The 23,445-nt window shown below is 37.9% G+C and overlaps 1 protein-coding gene across 5 annotated transcripts in view; it reads right to left on the bottom strand.

The window, feature by feature from the left end:
* LOC120464435 (protein NLRC3) overlaps nucleotides 1–13,108 on the bottom strand; it is a 263,102-nt gene extending 249,994 nt beyond the window's left edge. For all 5 annotated transcript variants that reach the window (XM_089122176.1, XM_089122179.1, XM_089122182.1 and 2 more), the window contains exons 1-5: nucleotides 12,977–13,108; nucleotides 12,441–12,536; nucleotides 11,269–11,382; nucleotides 3,807–3,932; nucleotides 1,927–3,654 (exon numbers count right to left, since the gene is read on the bottom strand). In XM_089122176.1, the coding sequence (XP_088978302.1) occupies nucleotides 1,927–3,654; nucleotides 3,807–3,932; nucleotides 11,269–11,382; nucleotides 12,441–12,490 (2,018 nt within the window). In that variant the 5' untranslated portion in view covers nucleotides 12,491–12,536; nucleotides 12,977–13,108. The remainder of the gene's footprint in view (nucleotides 1–1,926; nucleotides 3,655–3,806; nucleotides 3,933–11,268; nucleotides 11,383–12,440; nucleotides 12,537–12,976) is intronic.
* Between the last annotated feature and the right edge of the window lie 10,337 nt (nucleotides 13,109–23,445).

Below are 23,445 nucleotides of genomic sequence, written 5' to 3'. Positions count from 1 at the left end.
CATATGTTCCTTTCCTCAATAAATTCATGTCCTTGATGGTAATAATAGTTTAGTCCATAGGATAACAATGACATGAATATACAACATAATAGCATATCATATGAATATATATAAATAAATAATTATTATTATAATTTTATGTAAGCTGACCAATAATAACAGATCTGCCAACCAATCACGAGTGATTATCTTGTTTAAATGTAGTGAATTTCAACCAATACTGAGTGAGGAAATTCAAGCCATTCTCTGGCAAGGCGCGCGCAGTGCTGCTATTCATATGCTAATTAGGGCCATTCACACCTCCGCAAGCGCTCCATGCAGACGTCATGGTTCGTTTCCGTCAATATGTGGCACAGTGGAACGCGACGTTCACAGTCTGTAAATTGTCGTTAACTGCCGAAAATTAGGGAGATTTCCGACAGTTTACGGGGACGAAAATCCCACTTTTCATGCAGTGTTTAAGCTTCAGATTTTTGCCTGCCATTGAAAAATAGCACCACACCACGCTTTGCTTTCTTTCAGCCATAGTGCCGTTCTATGCGGAAGTGTGCAACTGTGCGATGCGTGTCGTGTACATGACGTGTCGTGTGGGCAGGGCACGTCGCTCGCTTCTCTCACGGGCCAGCTAAATATGTCAGGCAGGGGTGTTTTTTATTTAGCACAAACATTAAACAGAAGTACCAAAAACACTTAATAATGTTGAAATTATTAATATAATTTAAATATCAATATTTTTATAGAGGTATCGATACCAAGTAAGTAGCTTGTGAGTATCGATATATCGATACTGCAGCATCAATGTGCATATCCCTAATTTGAATGACAAAAATGTCATATTGCGAGTCATTGACGCCTGCCGACCGGCAACGATACGTTGCAAATTTAACTGCAATAGGTTATGATTGCCCTTATTTAATTAAAAACTGGGTCAATGATCCAACCAAATGGCTGGAGGTGTCGTTTCCAGATATATTTTGTTATCTGGTTGAATCTCCAGGTAAGACATCGTGGTAGCTGTAGCGTTCAGTGATTCATTCATGGGCATCTGAACCATTGTGTATGTGTGGGACAAGACCCGCACCCACTTTTTAAGACCAATGATATTGGACCCACTCTCTAATTCAACACACGTGTCTGTTCACTTTTCAGAGCGCCGTCAGTCAAATCCATTCCACTTGAAAAAAGCCCTAATAAATTTAACTCCGTTCCACATTTTAGCTACAGCGCTGATTTCCACGAAACACTTACCGGGACGTTCCCGGCCAATGCGCTGCTGGCTCGGATCCCAGTTTCATATGGGAATACAGATCATATGAAGTTTAAAACATTTAAATAGACATATAAAGCAGTAATTAATTAATGAATATGAATCTTAGTTGATTATTGGCAATTAGAGCTGGTTTGGTTGCTGAGACGGAGACGCACAGAGGCGGCAATTAATGGGGACCTTCTAAAATGCTTAACGTGAAAAATGCTTACGTGGCTTCAAGATAACATGTATGCCTTCATCTCCGAACACATTATCTGTGTCTTACATTTCATAATGAACTCGGATAAACTCAGTGCCGACTCGTTTTCCAGCAGTTCTTCTACATGAACTGGAATGTGTGCAAAGGATTGTGGGAGATTGAAGAACACGAAGGACACACTTGATGCATCCTTCAAAATGATCTGAAATAAAGACACAAAATGAAGTCTGTCTTCAAAAGATCCTTCAAACTGAGACGGCCTTCAGAGGCGCTTGATGACGTGGCAGTCGAGATATGCAGCCTTACTAGGACACAGCCACGGTTTGAGAAACACCCGCAAATTATGGACAATATCCCAGAAATCAGTCTGAGCCTGTGATTTAAACACCTCTGATCTCTGAGTTTCTCTTTGTTCATAATGTTTTAGACTGTAATGATTGCACTCAGTGTTACTTACCCATCAATACTGACTCCAATTAAGCTCTTCAGGTCAAACTCCTGCAGTGTCTCCTCTGAGGACAACAACACAAACACTAAAGCTGACCACTGAGACGAGGAGAGTTTCACATCACGTAATCCTCCAGACCAAGTATGAGGTTGAGCTTCGTTGACTAGAGAAAGATCACCCAGTTCATTCAGACAGTGAAACAGATTGATGTATTTCTCTGGAGAGGGATTCTCACTGATCTTCTCTTTAATATAGTCAACTGTTTCCTCATTGTTGTGAGAGCTGTTTGCTGTCTGTGTCTTTAGTTCTTGTAAGAGACTCTGATTAGACTCCACTGACAGACCCAGAAGGAAACGAAGGAAAAGGTCCAGATGCCCATTTCTACTGTGTAAAGCCTCATCCACAGCTCTCTGATGGAGATCAGATAGGGACACTTTGCCTCCATTAGTTGGTTTGGTAATCTGGTCAAACACATTGATGTTATTGTTGATAAAGGAGAGATGCACATATAGAGCTGCTAGATGTTCCTGAATGCTCAGATGAACAAAGCAGAAGACTTTCCCCAGACACAAGCCCAACTCCTCTCTGAAGATCTGAGTGCACAATCCTGAGTAAACTGATGCTTCTGCCACATCAATGCCACACTCGCTCAGGTCTTCCTCATAGAAGATCAGGTTGCCTTTCACAAGCTGCCGATACGCCAGTTCCCCCAGTTTGACGATCATGTCTTCATCTTTCACTTTCTTCTCATAGTCCTTCTCATGTTTGATGTTGGTCTGAATGAGCAGGAAGTGTGTGTACATTTGAGTGAGAGTCTTGGGAATCTCTCGTCTCTCTGCTTCACTGCACATCTCCTCTAGAACAGTGGCTGAGATCCAGCAGAACACTGGGATGTGGCACATAATAAAGAGGCTCCTTGAGGACTTTAGGTGTGAGATGATCCTGTGGGCCAGACTCTGATCACTGATCCTCTTTCTGAAGTATTCCTGCTTCTGTGTGTCACTGAAGCCTCGTACCTCTGTCACTCGATGGACACACTCAGAGGGGACGAGATCCGCTGCTGCTGGTCTGGAGGTGATCCAGATGAGAGACGAGGGAAGCAGATTCCCCACAATGAGGTTCGTCAGCAACTCGTCCACTGAGGCGGATTCAGTCACATCACACAACCTCACATCGCTCTGAAAATCCAGAGACAGACGACACTCATCCAGACCATCAAAGATGAACAGCACTTTATACTCATCACTGGATATGGCCATTTCTCTGCTTTCAGGGAAGAAGCGATGAAGAAGATCTGAAAGACTGAGTGTTTTGTCCTTCATCAAGTTGAGCTCTCTGAAAGCCAGTGGAAATATGAGCTGGACGTCCTGATTCTCTTTCCCTTCAGCCCAGTCCAGGATGAGCTTCTGCACAGAGACTGTTTTTCCAATGCCAGCGACTCCCTTTGTCAGCACAGTTCTGATGGGTTTGTCTTGTCCAGGTAAAGGTCTAAAGATGTCACTGCATTTGATCGGTGTGTCCTCTGTTTCTGCTTTCCTGGACTGTGTCTCAATCTGTCTCACCTCATGCTCATTATTGATCTCTCCACTTCCACTCTCTGTGATGTAGAGCTCTGTGTAGATCTCATTCAGGAGTGTTGGCTTTCCCTGCTTTGATATTCCCTCACACACACACTCAAACTTCTGTCTCAGATTTGATCTCAGTGTGTTGAGGACTTCAGCAGATTTAGAGTCATGGCTGGAAGATTACAATAACACATTATTACACAAGTCAGAGAAGTAAATAACCATGAATTAAAAAAATTGATTATCTGTATTATGGGACACATCAATAGGTTTCTGAAATATTTCTATCATTAATCATGTGTTTGAGTGATCGAAATGATATACCTGAGATCAGACTGTGTTTCTCCACTCTTAAACACTTGTGGTTTCTCCATAGACCAGTCACTCTTCACAGACACACAGCTGGACTCTGGGTTTGAGCTCTTCTGCTGGACTGAACTGGGTTCAAAACTAAGTAAAATAAAAAACATACAGACTTATAAATGTTGTGCACTTTTACTGGAATCTTCTGTCTTTAGGAAAAACCAGGGAGTGTTGTAACACTTTTGCTTTAGCGTCTGTAACTCAGTGTGTTTTGCATATAACTTTGATTATAATTATTTTCAGGAATTAAAGGAGCATTTTACCCATTGCAAGATTAATCTTTATTGAAAGTGGATCATATATGTAGTCGAAATGTAAAATAATTTTTTTAATTTGGTGCCCTCTTGGCTGAGAAAAGACAGAAAATAACCAAGGGGCGCCTATATATGAAAAAACTATATGTCCCACAATCCACAGCTCCGCAAGCCACACCCACTAATCCGGAACAGCGCAAATAGAGAATTCACTCTTCCGTCTACAAGGCTAACATTAGCTGTCAGCGGAGTTTGACATTCATTTCACACAAAATGTCTAGTTGGCTGTGGCGAGCAGGACGATCGAGGGCGAGGGATGTAAGAGGACGGCGCTCTGCGCGAGGCCGGTGGCGTGAGTTATAACAGAGACTGATAATGAAAGACACCTGTGAGGGGCACGCCGGTCTCTCACGGAAAAGCGAAAGCATAAAACGGTGAGCGACGACGGCAGATCGAGAGAGAAACAGGCCTGATTTTATGCTGTGTTTTGTTTCTGTTGTGTGTAACGTTACAGCAGTCGTCAATGAGGAACTTTCGTTTTGTATTTGTTCATTTTACTATTAAAATGTTTAAATGTTCGCCGGTTCCTGCCTCCTTCTTCCCACATCAACAAACCCTGTTAACGTTACATTGGCAAACTCATTAGTGAATTACTCCTCGTTTGTATTTATTTCTATATGGTGAATTACTGCATGATATAATGGATGTTTAGTCAGGCGAAACTATCACAACACAAACGTCCGTGTGCTCGTCTGATTCAGAGATTTTCAGAGAATTCAGAGAAATTGCCATCGTTGAAATTCTCTGCAGCAGACGGACTCTGTGTCCGTAGGCCGTAGCACGCAGCGAGAGTACAGGCAACAGCAATCCGCCTCAGCTCGACCCAGTCCGGGCATCTCGACCGACGGGCAGCCGTCTCCTGCTCCTCCATCAGCCTCAGCTGCTCTAAACTATACTGCGACTCGTAAAGATAGCCACGAACATCGGGTTCGAGCAGCAGAACTTCAAAATCCTCTTCTTCCATATCATGTTTAGTTTCTTCCGTCATTGTCATACTTACGATCTCTACAGCGCTTGTTAGCTTAGCTTCCAAACAAGATGGCGGATATTGATTTTAGTTTCTGCAAGTGAAGTCCCACCCACTGATCTGTAATAGGCCTGTAGGGTGAGTGGGTGAGTGGGGCCAACACCCTGGAACAATAATGAGCTAATATATGTAGTTCTAAAGATTTTAATGAAATGTGACTTCCTGCTTATCGTGACGCAAAATGAGGATTTCTACGTCATAATAAGCAGGAAGTAAAACACTTAAATCCTTATTTGTCCCATCTCAGGGAAAATAAGGGAATAAACCATGACCCTTCAAAAATATGACTGGGTTTCTAAAGATACAAAGCTTAATGCAAATGGGTGAAGTGACCCTTTAACTAACTATTTTTTAAATGTTAAGCATGATTTAAAAAATGAATCAAAGCAACTGAAAAAATAAATGGTTTTATTAGGCATTAAGAATAAAAAAAACATTGAAAACAACTATAGAATTATAGAATAAATTAAACTCAGGTGAACATCCAGCCCGATCTCATGAAAGTTCGTATCTATGGCACGAATGTCATTTCTCGTGGCATTTATACGCCAAAAGCAGTTTTTGCGTATAATACACACGAACTCCCCACCCCCTCCCCCCTAAACCTAACCCAGGGTTTTTTAGTGCGTACCATATACACGAAAAAAACACTTTTGGCGTATAAATGCAACGAGAAATGACACTCGTGGTATAGATACGCATCTTCATGAGACTGTGTTGGAACATCACATGACTCTTGTGAACGGCCCAATGGAGGACGAAGACTCAGCGACTAAAGACACCAATGTGTTGCTGAGCTTTAAAGCTAAACCAGCTTACTGTACTAGGCGGCGAGCTACATAGGCCTACCGTGCACCCCCCCCCCCCACCTCCCAACAAAACCATACTTTTTTGAAAGGTCTGGATGTGTAGAATATGAATCTGAATGTTAACATTGAAAATTTTGGGTTGCACTACCTGTTTTAGGCCTGTGAATAGGGAAACTCTAAAAACGTTTTTAAGCGATTTTAGCATTTCGAGATTGGCCTAGTCAATCAGAACAGCTTTTAAGGGACCCAATACACACTCAAACTTAACATATGATGACTTAGGTCAAATATCTACCATGCTGCTTATTGGTAGGTGTCTAAAATTAACATAGTTAAGGCTTTATGTTGACATAATGAGCCCATTTCATGCATAGGCCACAACCATTCGCCTATCATACACCCCAACCCCCTCCCCTGACAAAATCATGCTTTTCTGAAAGGTCTGCATGTGTAGAATATTAATATGAATGTTAACATTGACATTTTTGGGATACACTACCTGTTTTAGCCCTGAATAGGGAAACTCTAAAAAACGATTTTAAGCTATTTTAACATGTCGAGATTGGCCTAGTCAATCAGAACAGCTTTTAGGTTACTCAATACTCTTACTATACTACATTGATAGTTACTTTAAATAGTTGTTTTTAATTATTTTTTATTTAATATAGTTAAGGCCTTGTATGGATATAATTGATCAAGGTCCATTTCCATAGTATCACTTAACATGCTAACATTCCAACCCTCATTACCCTTTCCATCAAAGGGGTGTGGCTCACAAATCATTTCATTGACAAATCAGAAACCTGTCTGGGTTGTTCATCCAATGACAAAATAAGATATTTGTTGAATTTTCATTAATAGTTTCCTCTGTGTCAGACAGGTTTATAAAGATTGTCCTGAAAGACTGTTCTTACTCACACAGACAGATCCTCCAAGTCTGCATCCTCTGCCTATACAGCTAGAAATTTGTTTCACTGAATTGCTCGATGTTTGATATTTTAGTTTACAATTTAATATAATTGACCCGTCTTACTACACTACAGTGATGCTTACTTTTACTTTTAGCATCAACTACATTGATGCTTACGTTTTTAATTATTTTAAATGACATTTGATAGATTAATAGATATATAGCCTACTTTATTCATACCAAAGGGAAATTTTAGACGTCCAGTAGCTTATTCACACACACACACACACACACACACACACACACACACATACACACATATCTCATAAACATAGATAATCTAGTCGGTTATGTAGTTGGTTTCTTCAACATACACTCTAAAAAAATGGTGCTAAATAGCACTAAAAGTGGTTCATTGGCTTGTAATCATAGGGGAACCACTTTAAGTGCCATATAGCACTTTTCTTTGTCATATGGTGTCATAGGGTGACCAACTGTCCTGTTTTCCCAGGACATGTCCTGTTTTCTTATAACAATATAACAATTTTCTATTGATACAGAGGAAGCATAAACTACTTTAAATCTATTGAAATTAATAAGGTATCTTTGAGTAAACTTTGAGTATCATTTGAGTAGGCCCAGCTGTTTGCCGGGCCGAGTGTCCTGGTTTTTGGTAATCAAAATATGGTCACCCTATGTATAATATAAACAAAATTTAGAAAAATGGAGTGCAAGCAAAAAAAAAAGTGCAAGCACAGAAAACAAGGCCAAACAAATCCAACTAGTAGAAGCTCACGGTGAGGCATTTGGTGCTGTATCTCGAGTAATTGACAAGGAAATCATCGGCAGCAACAAAATTATGAAATTGACTGATATGACCAAAATCTACATAGCTCATCTGCAATGCACAAACTTCCCTAATCCCAAAATCCCAATCACATGAACATTGTAATTCCATCTAATTTGGATACAGCACCAAATGTCTCACTGTGAGCTTCTACTAGTTGGATTTGTTTGGCCTTGTTTTCTGTGTTTGCACTTCTCCATTTTTCTAAATTTTGTGTATATTGGACTCTACAGGATTTGTGGTATTTAGCTTCTGTAGCAAATAGATCCTTTCCTCTAATTCTGCAAAACAAATTTTCATCAAAGTTTTGTTCTGAACCTGGGTTTTGATCCTGGGTTCTCCCAAGGTTTTTTTCTCCATCCAATCTGATGGAGTTTTGGTTCCTTGCTACTGTCGCCTTACTTTTGGCTTGCTTAGTCGGGGATATTTAATATTCAACAATATATTTTATCTGTGTTGTACTACTTTTATGTTATCACTGTGAAGCTGCTTTGATGCAATCTATATTGTGAAAAGCGCTATATAAATAAATGTGACTTGACTTGACCAGTTGAGGCCCTCTGACTTTGCCTTGAACTTGCTGCTAATAGTCCAGGCTTCTGGTCAAGTCTTTTGAGATTCATGGTGAATCTTTGTTAGCATTCTCTGTGATATCCATCACCTTCTGTAATGGTGTCTGGTATAAGTTCACAGGTTACAGTCATTCTGTGAGCAGATTCCAGTGGTTCAGCTAATCTCACGTCTCTTATTTCTTTGATTCTGGCTAATCTTGCATCAGAATCTGCTTTTGCCCATAATTGCACGAGTGGTCCATATACAAGACCAGGGACATGCACAATGCATCTGGACTTTGGTTTTGTCCCATGACATCCCCTATGCCTTGAAGGACCTGCAGTCCTGGCCCACTGACTCATGTCTTGACTCAGACATAACTGAGCAGTTCAGCTAAAAAAAAAGGTTCTTCAGGGGTTCTTTGCAGTGGTCATGCTGCTATATAGCACCACTAAGCCCAGTTTGGTTCTTCAGTGGTTCTCTGGGTTGGTTAACATGCTCTATGGCACCTCTTATGGTTCTACATAGCACCATATGACAAAGAAAAGTGCTATATGGCACTTAAAGTGGTTCCCCTATGATTACAAGCCAATGAACCACTTTTAGTGCTATTTAGCACCATTTTTTTAGAGTGTATGTTGAAGAAACCAACTACATAACCGACTAGATTATCTATGTTTATGAGATATGTGTGTGTGGGTGTGTGTGTGTGTGTGTGTGTGAATAAGCTACTGGACGTCTAAAATTTCACTTTGGTATGAATAAAGTAGGCTATATATCTATTAATCTATCAAATGTCATTTAAAATAATTAAAAACGTAAGCATCAATGTAGTTGATGCTAAAAGTAAAAGTAAGCATCAATGTAGTGTAGTAAGACGGGTCAATTATATTAAATTGTAAACTAAAATATCAAACATCGAGCAATTCAGTGAAACAAATTTCTAGCTGTATAGGCAGAGGATGCAGACTTGGAGGATCTGTCTGTGTGAGTAAGAACAGTCTTTCAGGACAATCTTTATAAACCTGTCTGACACAGAGGAAACTATTAATGAAAATTCAACAAATATCTTATTTTGTCATTGGATGAACAACCCAGACAGGTTTCTGATTTGTCAATGAAATGATTTGTGAGCCACACCCCTTTGATGGAAAGGGTAATGAGGGTTGGAATGTTAGCATGTTAAGTGATACTATGGAAATGGACCTTGATCGATTATATCCATACAAGGCCTTAACTATATTAAATAAAAAATAATTAAAAACAACTATTTAAAGTAACTATCAATGTAGTATAGTAAGAGTATTGAGTAACCTAAAAGCTGTTCTGATTGACTAGGCCAATCTCGACATGTTAAAATAGCTTAAAATCGTTTTTTAGAGTTTCCCTATTCAGGGCTAAAACAGGTAGTGTATCCCAAAAATGTCAATGTTAACATTCATATTAATATTCTACACATGCAGACCTTTCAGAAAAGCATGTTTTTGTCAGGGGAGGGGGTTGGGGTGTATGATAGGCGAATGGTTGTGGCCTATGCATGAAATGGGCTCATTATGTCAACATAAAGCCTTAACTATGTTAATTTTAGACACCTACCAATAAGCAGCATGGTAGATATTTGACCTAAGTCATCATATGTTAAGTTTGAGTGTGTATTGGGTCCCTTAAAAGCTGTTCTGATTGACTAGGCCAATCTCGAAATGCTAAAATCGCTTAAAAACGTTTTTAGAGTTTCCCTATTCACAGGCCTAAAACAGGTAGTGCAACCCAAAATTTTCAATGTTAACATTCAGATTCATATTCTACACATCCAGACCTTTCAAAAAAGTATGGTTTTGTTGGGAGGTGGGGTGCACGGTAGGCCTATGTAGCTCGCCGCCTATACTCTAGTAACGGTATCTTGCTGTGAAACATCACTGTTCTGACCAGACACTGTGAAGCTCTCAACAAATCTGAACCAGCGCTTACTAACATCTGCTCAATTTTACACCGACTCCATTATATAAAAGTAATAATAATAATAATTCATTACATTTATATAGCACTTTTCTCTGCCCTCAAAGCGCTTCACAGAGAGAGGGGGAATCTCCTCAACCACCACCAGTGTGCAGCTCCACCTGGATGATGCGACGGCAGCCATATTGCGCCAGAACGCTCACCACACACCAGCTTATTGGTGGAGAGGAGACAGTGATGAAGCCAATTGGTATATATGGGGATGATTAGGAGGCCATGATGGACAGAGGCCACTGGGCAAATTTGGCCAGGATGCCGGGGTTACACCCCTACTCTTTATCAAAGGACATCCTGGGATTTTTAATGACCACAGAGAGTCAGGACCTCGGTTTAACGTCTCATCCGAAGCACGGTTTTCGCCGAACAAAGACGCCGTCCCGAAAACCTCAGCTTACATTTACTTGATATCATTGCTAGTGTTAGACTGACTGAGATAAATGGGAAATGGCACTTTCACAGACCCAATGGCCACCAAAGCGCTTTACATTTTTGCCTCACATTCACCCATTCATACACTCATTCATACACTCATTCATAGACTCATTCATACACTTATTCACACACTCATTCACACACTCATTCAAACACTCATTCACACACTCATTCACACACTCATTCACACACTCATTCACACTCATTCACACACTCATTCACACACTCATTCACACACTCATTCACACACTCATTCACACAATCATTCATACACTCATTCACACACTCATTCACACACACACACACACACACACACGCACACAGCTTGAGTTAGGTGTCTTGCTCACGGACACCTTGACACTTGGTCAGGTGGAACCGGGGATTGAGCCACCAACCTTCCAGTTTGTAGTTTACCTACATGTCCCGTAATATAAGATAATGAGTCTAATTCAAAGATCAATTATGAGTCTAATTCAGAAGTGTCACTATTGCACATCTTTTATATAAATGATATACCTGAGATTAGGCCGTGTGTCTCTACTCTTAAACTTTATAGGCTTATCCATAGACCAGTCACTCTTCACAGACACACAGCTGGACTCTGGGTTTGAGCTCTTCTGCTGGACTGAACTGGAACAGAGAACAGATTCAGTTTAATCCTCTACATTACTGTGTTCATTCGTTATGAGAGGAACCATATGTGATGCGATCTGGGAAAACCCACCACATGGTGAAATTTGACATATTACAGGATTTGAGACCCTATTAAGACCCTATTATTTTATTTATTTTATTGTTTTTCTGTAACAGACGTTGTGGTTATCTGAAGTCGGCTGATCGCTGTGATTTTCAGAAACGGAATTGAGAAAAAACGGTTTAATTTACTGTCAAGTCCTACTAGTGAGACGACTGGTGCTCTTTATTTATTGCCTTTTTTTCATATCACATATTTTAGTTATCATCATAGATTAGGTATCATTCGAAAGCTTATGAACTCAAAATTCATCCAGTGAAACCCGTTTTGAAATTGAATGATTGAGAGGCGAGCAAGATCTTTTAAACGAGCAGCTTTAAAATCTGTTCTCTTGTGTTCCGCATCACGCCAAACGATAACGCTGGATAAAAATAAATAAAACTTGCGTGCAGCCGTTGTAGTTCACCCAGGACTGGACTTTATTCTGTGGTGTGGTTTATTTTTATAGGTGAACTGTCTTTGGAGTGTTAAGAGAAGGAGAGCTCAACGGGAGATATTGTTTTTTGCCGTGCGTGTTCTTAAAGAGAAACACAGTCTTGTCAGCTGGCCAGTATAAATCGCTATTTTTCTGCACTAATAGTGAATTTTCCAAAGATATATTCAGAGATGATAAACAAGATGTTGTAGAATAATCATTTAATAAAAACCCAATTTTGACAAAAAAACAAACAAAAGAAAAACTGACATTCAATCTATATTTAGACCTTACTAAAAAAACGTACGGGTTTTCCGACGGGTTTTCCCAGACCGCAAAACATATTAATATAAACACATTCATCTTTCATCTTAAAGCACTTTGAAGAAACTTTATGATCGTTTTATTTAATAATTCATGTTAGTTTCAAAACAAAAACACAAGAAAAATTAGGCACAAAACAAAACTGATATTTTTCTGAGATGTGACACAATATTTAACAGTGTTAGTTGAAAGTACCTGTGTCCTGGAGAGAAATCTCCATCTCTGGATGCTTGTGAATTACCCATGATGAAGATCAGGAGAATCTGATGAGTTTGATCTCCTCCACTGACTCTGATGAAGAAACATTCACACACAATATTAAATGATTAAATTAAACGACCTTCATAATTTATCTGGACATATCTGGAGTGTGTGAGAAAAGGGATCGTTTAATAACTTCGTTAACTCACGCCCATTTGGGCCTTTACACACACGCGCGCGCGCGCACACACACACACACACACACACACACAAGTCGGCCGTTTGATTTCATGGAAATAACGGACACCGGAAACGCTGAACATGTTCGGGTGAAAGAAAACAAACCCCGACCCGCATCGACAGACTCTCATGTTTAAAAAGCGTTTGTCTGTGAGCTGTGATTTGGCCTATGAATGTTTACACATATAAACTTCTGAAGAATCACAAACAATACGAAACACAAAAGAAACCTTGGAGTGAAAGAAAACCTTTAAAGATTTTATATCAAACAAACAATCACGAACACTCACCTTGATCAAACTTTTACAAGATACAGGATCTCAAATCCTCCAGCTTTAACATCATAAAACTACAAGTAAATTAATTCTTAAGCGTTGATAAACACTTGATGCGAAAACTAACTTTCACTTTCTGTTTGTGACGAGAGAGAGACGCGCGTTCACGAGAGCACCACGCGGCGCATGCGTGAGAGCAGATGAACGCGCGTTGGAGACAGGTTGGAGATTAATATTTTATAAATAAAGTGGTACAGTTTTGCGCAAAGCATTCACGTCTTTTACAGATTGTTTTTTTATGTGTTACTTTTTTATCCTATTTCGTTTTTCTCTCTCTTCTCTTTACTTAATTTATTATTACTGTTCATCCTTTTTTCTTCATTATTTCTGTTTTGTTTATTCTTTTGGTTTTCTTTTTTATTTGTTCATCCTTGCCTTCATTTGTTCAGTTTTGTCTTTCATTTTTTCTTTCTGCAAACTCACAGTTCCTGATAATAAATCATAAAGAGGACTTTGTTAGATCACATCTGTATGATATGAAATAAGTTTGTCATCATCCAATCATGTTAATAATTACATTTAGTCATTTAGCAGATGATTTTATATTAACCTTTAAGACAATCTACAAATGTGGAACAATGCAATGTGACATAAACCTGAAAGAATCAGATCAATCATAACCATACTGTAAAAATACTGTATTGTAAACTTTATAACAGTTTAATGGTTGGTTTAATTCGTTGTTCCTGATAACTTTACTTCACTTTGGACTACTTTTAATTTAATAAGTGAAATGGCCAAAAATCATTAAGAGGAAAGGACAGAAGTGATTGGGAAATATGAATGAATAAATGGTGATGTTGTAAAGTGATCTCTTCTGTCGGCTCTCGATACGGTTCACTCGTACTGCGTCACTAGAAGCAAAACTCCTGTTTCCTCTGATCACTGAAGCCTTATAGAGTCACACAGAGAGAAACATGTTCCTTTACACAATAGTCAGTCCAGTCTCCTTCACTTATACAGCGCTTTAACAATATAGAGCCGCTTTACAGTGACAATAGGAAATTACAGTAGCAGATTGTGTTGGTTTTACAGCAGATCTAGAATAAAGTTATAGCTAAAGTTAGTTTTGATTGATTCACTTCCGTTGCAGAGATCATTAGTTATGAGTTGAGAGGGCAAGATGGCGGATCGGGTGCATTGCATGGTTTGAGCTCTCTAGGCCTGTCCCAGATTTCGCTATCCAAATTGCCATATTGTGCTCCTTTTGAATCTACAAATAAAACGGAACCTCCGGAAAAGTTTGTACACCATGACATCGAAGAAAAAGAATCTGGCTTTATCACGCAGCAACGAGACACCTGTCGACCACGAGTATGCTGGAAGGATGGAGGTGGATTCACCGAGAAACCTAAAAGAAAAGACCCGCTCTCACCACTAAAGATCACATCACACCAGCTGCGGAAAAGCAGGATACTTGGACAGAAGGGAATGAAGCTATGAATACGGTCCTGGAAGCCATAAAGCAGCTAACTAATAAGGTGGATACACTAGGCACCAGCTGCAACATAACTCCATCATGTTGACCAGCATACTGCGGTCAAGTGGGCCGCGCTTGGAAAATACACGGTCAAGCCAGCCGCACATTTTTTTTTATTATGCGCGTCAAATCCTGCACTTACGGTATGGGTGCTGAAAGACGCCCAAATTGATTTTAAGACTCCTTTTCCTGCTATTTTCCATCGTATTAGGACACAAATAATACAATTTCATGATTTTTTCCTAAAACATGACTTTTAATATTGTTTGTTTGTTGTTATTTGTAATGTTTCTAGGCTTAAATATTAATTATACCTATTATAATGTATTCAATTTCATATTATTAAAAATGTATCATACATTTTTATTGTTAATATTTACGTTTTTAGACACTATTTCTGCTATTCTCCATCTTATTATGAGACAAATAATAAAGTTTTTTTTTAAAAAAAACATGACTTTTTCGTTTTTTTATTATTTTTTTATGTTTGTAGGCCTATATATGATTTACATTAATTTCAATTTTATTTTTTAAAGATTTAATTTATTCATGCTCGTGTTAATTATCATACATCATTACTTTTTTTACATTTAATTGTTAATTTGAATGTTTATATATTTATATATATGTTTATATATGTTTATATATATATATATATAATTTGATTTTTTATTATACATTATTATTGCCTACTTTATTAATGTGAATGAAATTGAATATTAATGTTAATTATCAATACATTCATTTAACATTTTTTGTTGTTTTTAAATGTTTGTATTATGTATACACTCGTTATTATTATATGTAATGATGATTATTTATTTATTTACTTATTTAACTTTTTTATGTCAATGTAAATGACAAATATGATACAATCGGATTTTAGTGGTTTTTAATCTTTCACTTATCATTGAATTTCTCATATATATATATATATATATATATATATATATGCGCTCCCATGTTCAAACTATTTACACGTCCCATGTTCAAACACTCATAAAAAATGTTCCTTCATAGGTTTGCTCATTCTCTCAATTGATTGATTCCTGTTCAGAGGGACCCTGGCTATTACTGTATGTATTATCAAGTCATTTTACTGTATAGTTTTGGAGAAAAGTACAGGCAAACTTACCCCAATCATCAAAGTGCGTTCTACCACTTGAACCACATCCCATTTTCAAACACTCATTAAAAGTGTTCCTTCATAGGTTTGCTCATTTTCTCAACTGATTCCTGTTCAGAAGGACCCTGGCTATTACTGTATGTATTATCAAGTCATTTTACTGTATAAATTTCGAGAAAAGTACAGACAAACTCACCCCAATCATCAACGTGCGTTCTACCACTTGAACCACATCCCATTTTCAAACACTCATTAAAAGTGTTCCTTCATAGGTTTGCTCATTTTCTCAACTGATTCCTGTTCCGATGGAACCTGGCTATTACTGTATGTATTATCAAGTCATTTTACTGTATAGTTTTGGAGAAAAGTACAGGCAAACTTACCCTAATCATCAAAGTGCGTTCTACCACTTGAACCACATCCCATTTTCAAACACTCATTAAAAGTGTTCCTTCATAGGTTTGCTCATTTTCTCAACTGATTCCTGTTCAGAGGGACCCTGGCTATTACTGTATGTATTATCAAGTCATTTTACTGTTTAGTTTTGGAGAAAAGTACATGCAAACTCACCCAATCATCAAAGTGCACTTAAACCACATCCCATTTTCAAACACTCATTAAAAGTGTTCCTTCATAGGTTTGCTCATTTTCTCAACTGATTCCTGTTCAGATGGACCCTGGCTATTACTGTATGTATTATCAAGTCATTTTACTGTATAGTTTTGGAGAAAAGTACAGGCAAACTTACCCCAATCAAAGTGCGTTCTACCACTTGAACCACATCCCATTTTCAAACACTCATTTAAAGTGTTCCTTCATAGGTTTGCTCATTTTCTCAACTGATTCCTGTTCAGAGGGACCCTGGCTATTACTGCATGTATTATCAAGTCATTTTACTGTATAGTTTTGGAGAAAAGTACAGGCAAATTCAGCACCATCATCAAAGTGTGTTCTACCACTTGAACCACATCCCATTTTCAAACACTCATTAAAAGTGTTCCTTCATAGGTTTGCTCATTTTCTCAACTGATTCCTGTTCAGAGGGACCCTGGCTATTACTGTATGTATTATCAAGTCATTTTACTGTATAAATTTCGAGAAAAGTACAGGCAAACTTACCCGAATCATCAAAGTGCGTTCTACCACTTGAACCACATCCCATTTTCAAACACTCATTACAAGTGTTCCTACATAGGTTTGCTAATTTTCTCAACTGATTCCTGTTCCGATGGACCCTGGCTATTACTGTATGTATTATCAAGTCATTTTACTGTATAGTTTTGGAGAAAAGTACAGGCAAACTTACCCCAATCATCAAAGTGCGTTCTACCACTTGAACCACATCCCATTTTCAAACACTCATTAAAAGTGTTCCTTCATAGGTTTGCTCATTTTCTCAACTGATTCCTGTTCATAGGGACCCTGGCTATTACTGTATGTATTATCAAGTCATTTTACTGTATAGTTTTGGAGAAAAGTACAGGCAAATTCAGCACCATCATCAAAGTGTGTTCTACCACTTGAACCACATCCCATTTTCAAACACTCATTAAAAGTGTTCCTTCATAGGTTTGCTCATTTTCTCAACTGATTCCTGTTCAGAGGGACCCTGGCTATTACTGTATGTATTATCAAGTCATTTTACTGTATACATTTCGAGAAAAGTACAGACAAACTCACCCCAATCATCAAAGTGCTTTCTACCACTTGAACCACATCCCATTTTTAAACTCTCATTAAAAGTGTTCCTTCATAGGTTTGCTCATTTTCTCAACTGATTCCTGTTCATAGGGACCCTGGCTATTACTGTATGTATTATCAAGTCATTTTACTGTATAGTTTTGGAGAAAAGTACAGGCAAATTCAGCACCATCATCAAAGTGTGTTCTACCACTTGAACCACATCCCATTTTCAAACACTCATTAAAAGTGTTCCTTCATAGGTTTGCTCATTTTCTCAACTGATTCCTGTTCAGAGGGACCCTGGCTATTACTGTATGTATTATCAAGTCATTTTACTGTATAGTTTTGGACAAAAGTACATGTAAACTCACCCAATCATCAAAGTGTGTTCTACCACTTAAACCACATCCTATTTTCAAACACTCATTAAAAGTGTTCCTTCATAGGTTGGCTCATTTTCTCAACTGATTCCTGTTCAGAGGGACCCTGGCTATTACTATATGTATTATCAAGTCATTTTACTGTATACATTTCGAGAAAAGTACAGACAAACTCACCCCAATCATCAAAGTGCGTTCTACCACTTAAACCACATCCCATTTTCAAACACTCATTAAAAGTGTTCCTTCATAGGTTTGCTCATTTTCTCAACTGATTACTGTTCAGAGGGACCATGGCCATTACTGTATTGATTGTCAAGTCATTTTACTGTATTGTAGGCAAAAAATAAAAAATAAAGGCAAAATCACCCCATTGACTGTATTCTTAAAGCAAATTTATTAATGAAATAAAACAATAATTTGCCTAATTAGGTTTATACAGTAATGTTTTATACAATAAAATCTTTATTTCCTTTTTTAAGAACATAAATAAATGAGTATCTGGATTTCACTCCTTTGCTTGTATTTAGAAAATAAATATATATATATATAAAAAAATAAATATATATACATCTATGAAAAAAATCTAATCCACGGTTAAATATGCCAGTGACATGTTTAAATTGAAATTGAAACTTTAAATGACAAAAAAGTAATGAAATGAATAAAATAACAAAGCTTTTTTCTACTCTACTCTTTTGGTGTTCCAAAAATTCCACTCTTTTGGTGTTTTGGTGTTTTTTTAAATTTGTTTTAATGCTTCCTCATGTAGAGTCCACTACATCAGTTGCATTTTAAACATTGCCAGACCTGATCATTTCCAATTACCGTTCTGGGTATGTCTACACATGTAGGATGATACCACTCTTGGCATTTGGAGCACTGGACCATGAGCTCATTGTAATGAGCAGTTCTGCAAAGACAATACACTGGTATTGCAGTTTTGGTCACGTTTGCCTCTGCTTTGCTCTCGAGTCTTTATGCCAAATGTGATGCTGTTTTTTGTTAATGAAGCATACAATTGGGCCCTCAGCCTGCCTTCATTAAATATACATATCTCTGGTGGATGACCCTTGCACAGAGCATATGCAAATGCTATTGAAAATACGCCACAATTGCTCAGATTTGATTGCTGCTGCACAGCTGGTTGCAGAACATCAAAATGGTCTGACTTTGGCCTTACCAGCCAAGACAGTGTCTGTAGGGTTCTCAAGTCCAGAGGGGCACTTTTACTGTCATACACAGAGAGCTGATTTTCACCACAAAATAAATTGCTTACTGTGATCCAGTGGTTTTGCCGAATGTTCAATATCTGCACAAACTTTTCTTGTGGAGTTCCGACAATTCCTCCACGTGCAATAGCACTAAAGGGCAATACTGACTGAAACCCATCAATGTCCATATTGTCCTTTGCCATGAGGTAGCTGGCCAGGTCGATTGCATCACAAGTCAACCAGTAATCCTGGTGAAGGATTTGTTGCAGATTATTTATTTTGGGTGGCCTGGATAGTCTTCTAGGTTCAGTTGTTTCCAATGGACATGACTCGTTCCATATTGGCCCCTCGATTTTAGATTGTCTTCTCCTGATATTCTTCACAAGAGCTTTCTGTAAGTACAGAAGATACAAATTATTACTTTGTGAATCACTTAAAATTGAAATGTGATAGTATTTAACACTAAAAGTTACTGTTTAATGTTTTGTGTGATCTTGATCTATAAAGTGTCTTTTTAACAGGGGACAGTACTTTCAATGTTAAGTTTGGATCTGGACCTTTTAGAGCAGTGTTTTATTATGTTTATTATTTTGATCCCCATTAGCTGCTACATTAAGCTGCTACAATACACGTATTCTTTGTCTCCCTAATCAAACACACCTGATTCAACTCATCAGCTCATTAACCAATCTGATTATGAGCTGATGAGTTGAATCTGGTGTGTTTGATAAGGGAGACAAAGAATACGCGCAGTGTTGGTGTGCCGCCAGGAACAGGGTTGGGAAACACTGTTTTAGAGAACCACAAGTTGTCACAGTGTCTGGTTGTGTTTCCCTTGTTTGTCACTAGAGGTCCTCATTATCACGGTGTCCTTCACTATTAACTTCATTTCCCAGCATTCTGTCTGTCACTGTCATTCATTAGTTCATTGCACTCAGCTGTTCCCCGTCATCATTGTTCCCAGCTGTTCATTGTTAGTCTTGTTCGATATGTGTATATATTCCCTGTCTGTGTTATTATGTGTACGGAGTCACACCACTTGAGATCTGTGTTCATGATTCATGTTTTTGTTTCGGTGCTAATCTTTTGGTTTGGTTATTGGATTTTGACCCCTACCTAGAAGACTACGATTTTGGATTACCCTATATTAAACATATTGCTTTTGGGTATGTCTGTCCCCCGTGTGTGTTCGTGACACAAGATTGATGTGAGAGCCAATGAGATTACATGCAATAAACAAATGCAGTGATAAACAATGCAATGATGAAATGATATTAAAGCATAATCTCAAGTGTTTTATTTATATATATATATATATATATATATATATATATATATATATATATATATATATATATATATATATATATTGTAATGATTCTTACCTTTCTCTTTTCTTTCATCTTCTCTGGTGTTTTGGGCTCCACATACACCTGATCATCACTACTATCATCTTTCCTCTTGACCTGTGATGTGTAATAGTGGAATTGATGAACATAGCAAATAGAAAACCATAAGAGTAACCTGGTGGCCTATATGAGATTAGATCAAATTGTAATAATGCAATAATAAACCATGTATTGCAATGATAACATGGTATTAAAGCATAATCTCAAGTGTTTATGTGTATATATATATATATATATATATATATATATATATATATATACTGTTTATCGTAATGATTCTTACCTTTCTCTTTTCTTTCGTCTTCTCTGGTGTTTTGGGCTCCACATACACCTGATCATCATTACTACCATCTTTCCTCTCGACCTGTGTTGTGTAAAAGTGGAATTGATGAACATAGCAAATATGCTTACCTCCCACTAATTTTACACTGTACAACATACAATTTTAACCAAGATTATTTTTTCTAAAAACAAGCTGTGAAGGTTGTTTTAAGATAATTCGACATGAAGATTAGATCAGAAGACTGGTTACAGTTAAATACAAATACATAATTGCTTTTTAATAAATAATTGCACGTATTCACAGCAAATTCTTCTAGATTTGTAATATTTGTAATTATAATTATTATTATTATACCCTCTGATTAAAATTACCTTGCTTCTAATGTGTTTGAATGGCAGACCCTTCACTAGTGGAGAAACGTATACTCCTTTACGCTTCTGATTTTTCTTTTTCCACTGTTCCATTTCCACTCGATAGGACTGGAAGAGATGTCGTATAAGCACATACATTACTCTTTTTATGAAATATTTTCCAGCATCTTGTGTTTTTAACAAAGAGTCTTTAAAATGACAATGTTTTGTAAAAGGTACAAACATAAAAAATATTTCCATACTTTCTTTCTCGATCTTTCTGTGTCTTCATATTCACGGCATCATGCATCCGTTGGTATATCTGCACAAAGTCATCCATCCGTGTGAGTCTCCTCCTCTGGAACCTAATTTTTTGAGGTCCCACTGACTTTTTTCCATGATTCCCTGCGTACGATTGTCCTGCGTAAAGTTCTGAAAAACAATTAGCCAACACATTAAATTACAAATTTGCCTTTTAATCAATGAATTCAAATTAATAATCTAAGTTTTACCTGTTTTTTGGACTGACTGACTTCTTTAAAAATCTTGCTGAAATGCTGGTACGCTGAACCAGTACCATGACGACCAATATCGCCTAAAGTATTACGTGATAATAAGATAAGATGACAATATGAATATATATATATATATATATATATATATATATATATATTAGGGGTGGCACGGTACATGAAAAAACACCCGAACCGTTCGGTTCGCTTGTCTCGGTTCGGAGCGCGTGTGCGTCTCACGGTTCGACGCATGCGCAATGTAACCTCGTGCCCGTATGTGACGTGTTTTCTTTTCCCGCGACATAAACTTGTTCGACTTGGACCGGCGCTGCACAGAGCGATCGGTGAATAACACCAATCTAGCGCGAGTCGGCTCCGTATGCATTCATCACTTTCGCGGTATTTGATGTCATTACCGATCGCTCTGTGCAGCGCCGGTTCAAGTTAATAAACAAGCCAGTAAAAGTGGAGTATGGAGCGCTGCAGGTCACGGCACGCGGAGAAATGGCAAGTGGGAGAGATGAGGGAGTTGGAGGATGCGCCAGCGTCGTATAAGTCTAAGTCCAGTGTGTGGGAACATTTTGGATTTCATGTTATGATATTTTAATTTAACTACAGTGGCACTTTATGTATAGATAAGAGCTTCAGTCATACGTTTCCAAACCCTGCACTTTAATTTTAAGTGGAAAAAAGTACCCTCACATTTTGGGAATAGAAGCATTGTTGATACTGTTTTTGTGTTGAGGTTGAACTTAAATTTCACTTTATGTTTATGGCCTTTGCTATTGCTATAGCTTAATTATCTATAGGCAATGAGGTTTCATGTATATTGACATTTAAAAGACAGTGTTTTAAGAGTTGCTCTCTTTTTCTTTTAAAAGATAAAATTTTGGTAAGAGCTACAAAAGTTAGCAGTTGATACATGAAAGTTAATTTCTTTGTGTAAATAAGATTTATGTGATAAAAATGCACAAGTTCTTGTATGATAGTGATACACATTCTCCTTTTTTTTGCCAAATAAACAAAAAGCATGTCAATTTCTTCTCTCTTGCTCTATCTAAATCTCACCTAGCTTTCCTCTGAGATAGTCCCAAAATGTGCTTAAAGTCAAAGAGTCAAATTCAGTTTGTGCATGATTGCATGAATATAATATATATTTTTTTAATACTGTATCCTAAAGTGTGGATAATTAAGCTATATATCACATGCTGAAGTACATTTCTGGAGTGTTAAAGATTAAAAGAAAAAATAACAAGAACCGTACAGAATCGAAAACCGTGACCCTAAAACCGTGATACAAACCGAACCGTGGGTTTTGTGAACCGTGCCACCCCTACTGTGAACACGTTCATTCTGGTGTCTGTGAACGTGCGCTCTCTGTCAGTTTAACTTCGTACAGTAGGGTGCCAGATTTCTATAGAGCCTTCCAGGCGAAAACCTGGCTAAAACACATGTAAACATGCCTTAAAATGTAGCGAATAACCACCCAATCTGGCAACACCAGCCACCAGTGTCGCACCGTGGCCGCCGGTGACAAAGCAAGGAGCGCCGAGGACGTGCACTATCAATTAAACGACGAGGTCGGTGAGGATCGAAAAAATCTTACATTTATGTGCAAACTTTGCCCGTCGATAAAATAATTGTTGTCTGTGTTTGTATATGGGCTGTGGCAATAATAATAATAAAACAAAAGCTAGCAACATATGGAAAAAAACAATTATTCCGCAAACAACAAGTGACGTCGTTGACCGTTGATCACTCTTCTGCGCATGCGGGTCACTTCTAGGTCATTTCACGTTCACACAGGAGATCACAAAAGGTCGCATTTAATTGGAAATGTGAACGGCCTTGCAAAAAAACCCGATTTTTTTCAAAAAATCGGAATTGAGCATTAAGCCCTGCAGTGTGAACGTAGCCGAAATGGCTGAACCTTGTGAAACCAAAGATATCGTTGGGCATGGTAACTGCTTTTTCAGATCAGTAGATT

Source organism: Pimephales promelas, chromosome 2 (genome assembly GCF_988280905.1).
Source record: "Pimephales promelas chromosome 2, fPimPro1.hap1.1, whole genome shotgun sequence".
Lineage (NCBI taxonomy): Eukaryota > Metazoa > Chordata > Actinopteri > Cypriniformes > Leuciscidae > Pimephales > Pimephales promelas.
The sequence above is the reverse complement of the archived record's forward strand: the minus strand, read 5'-3'. Positions and strand labels throughout refer to the sequence as shown.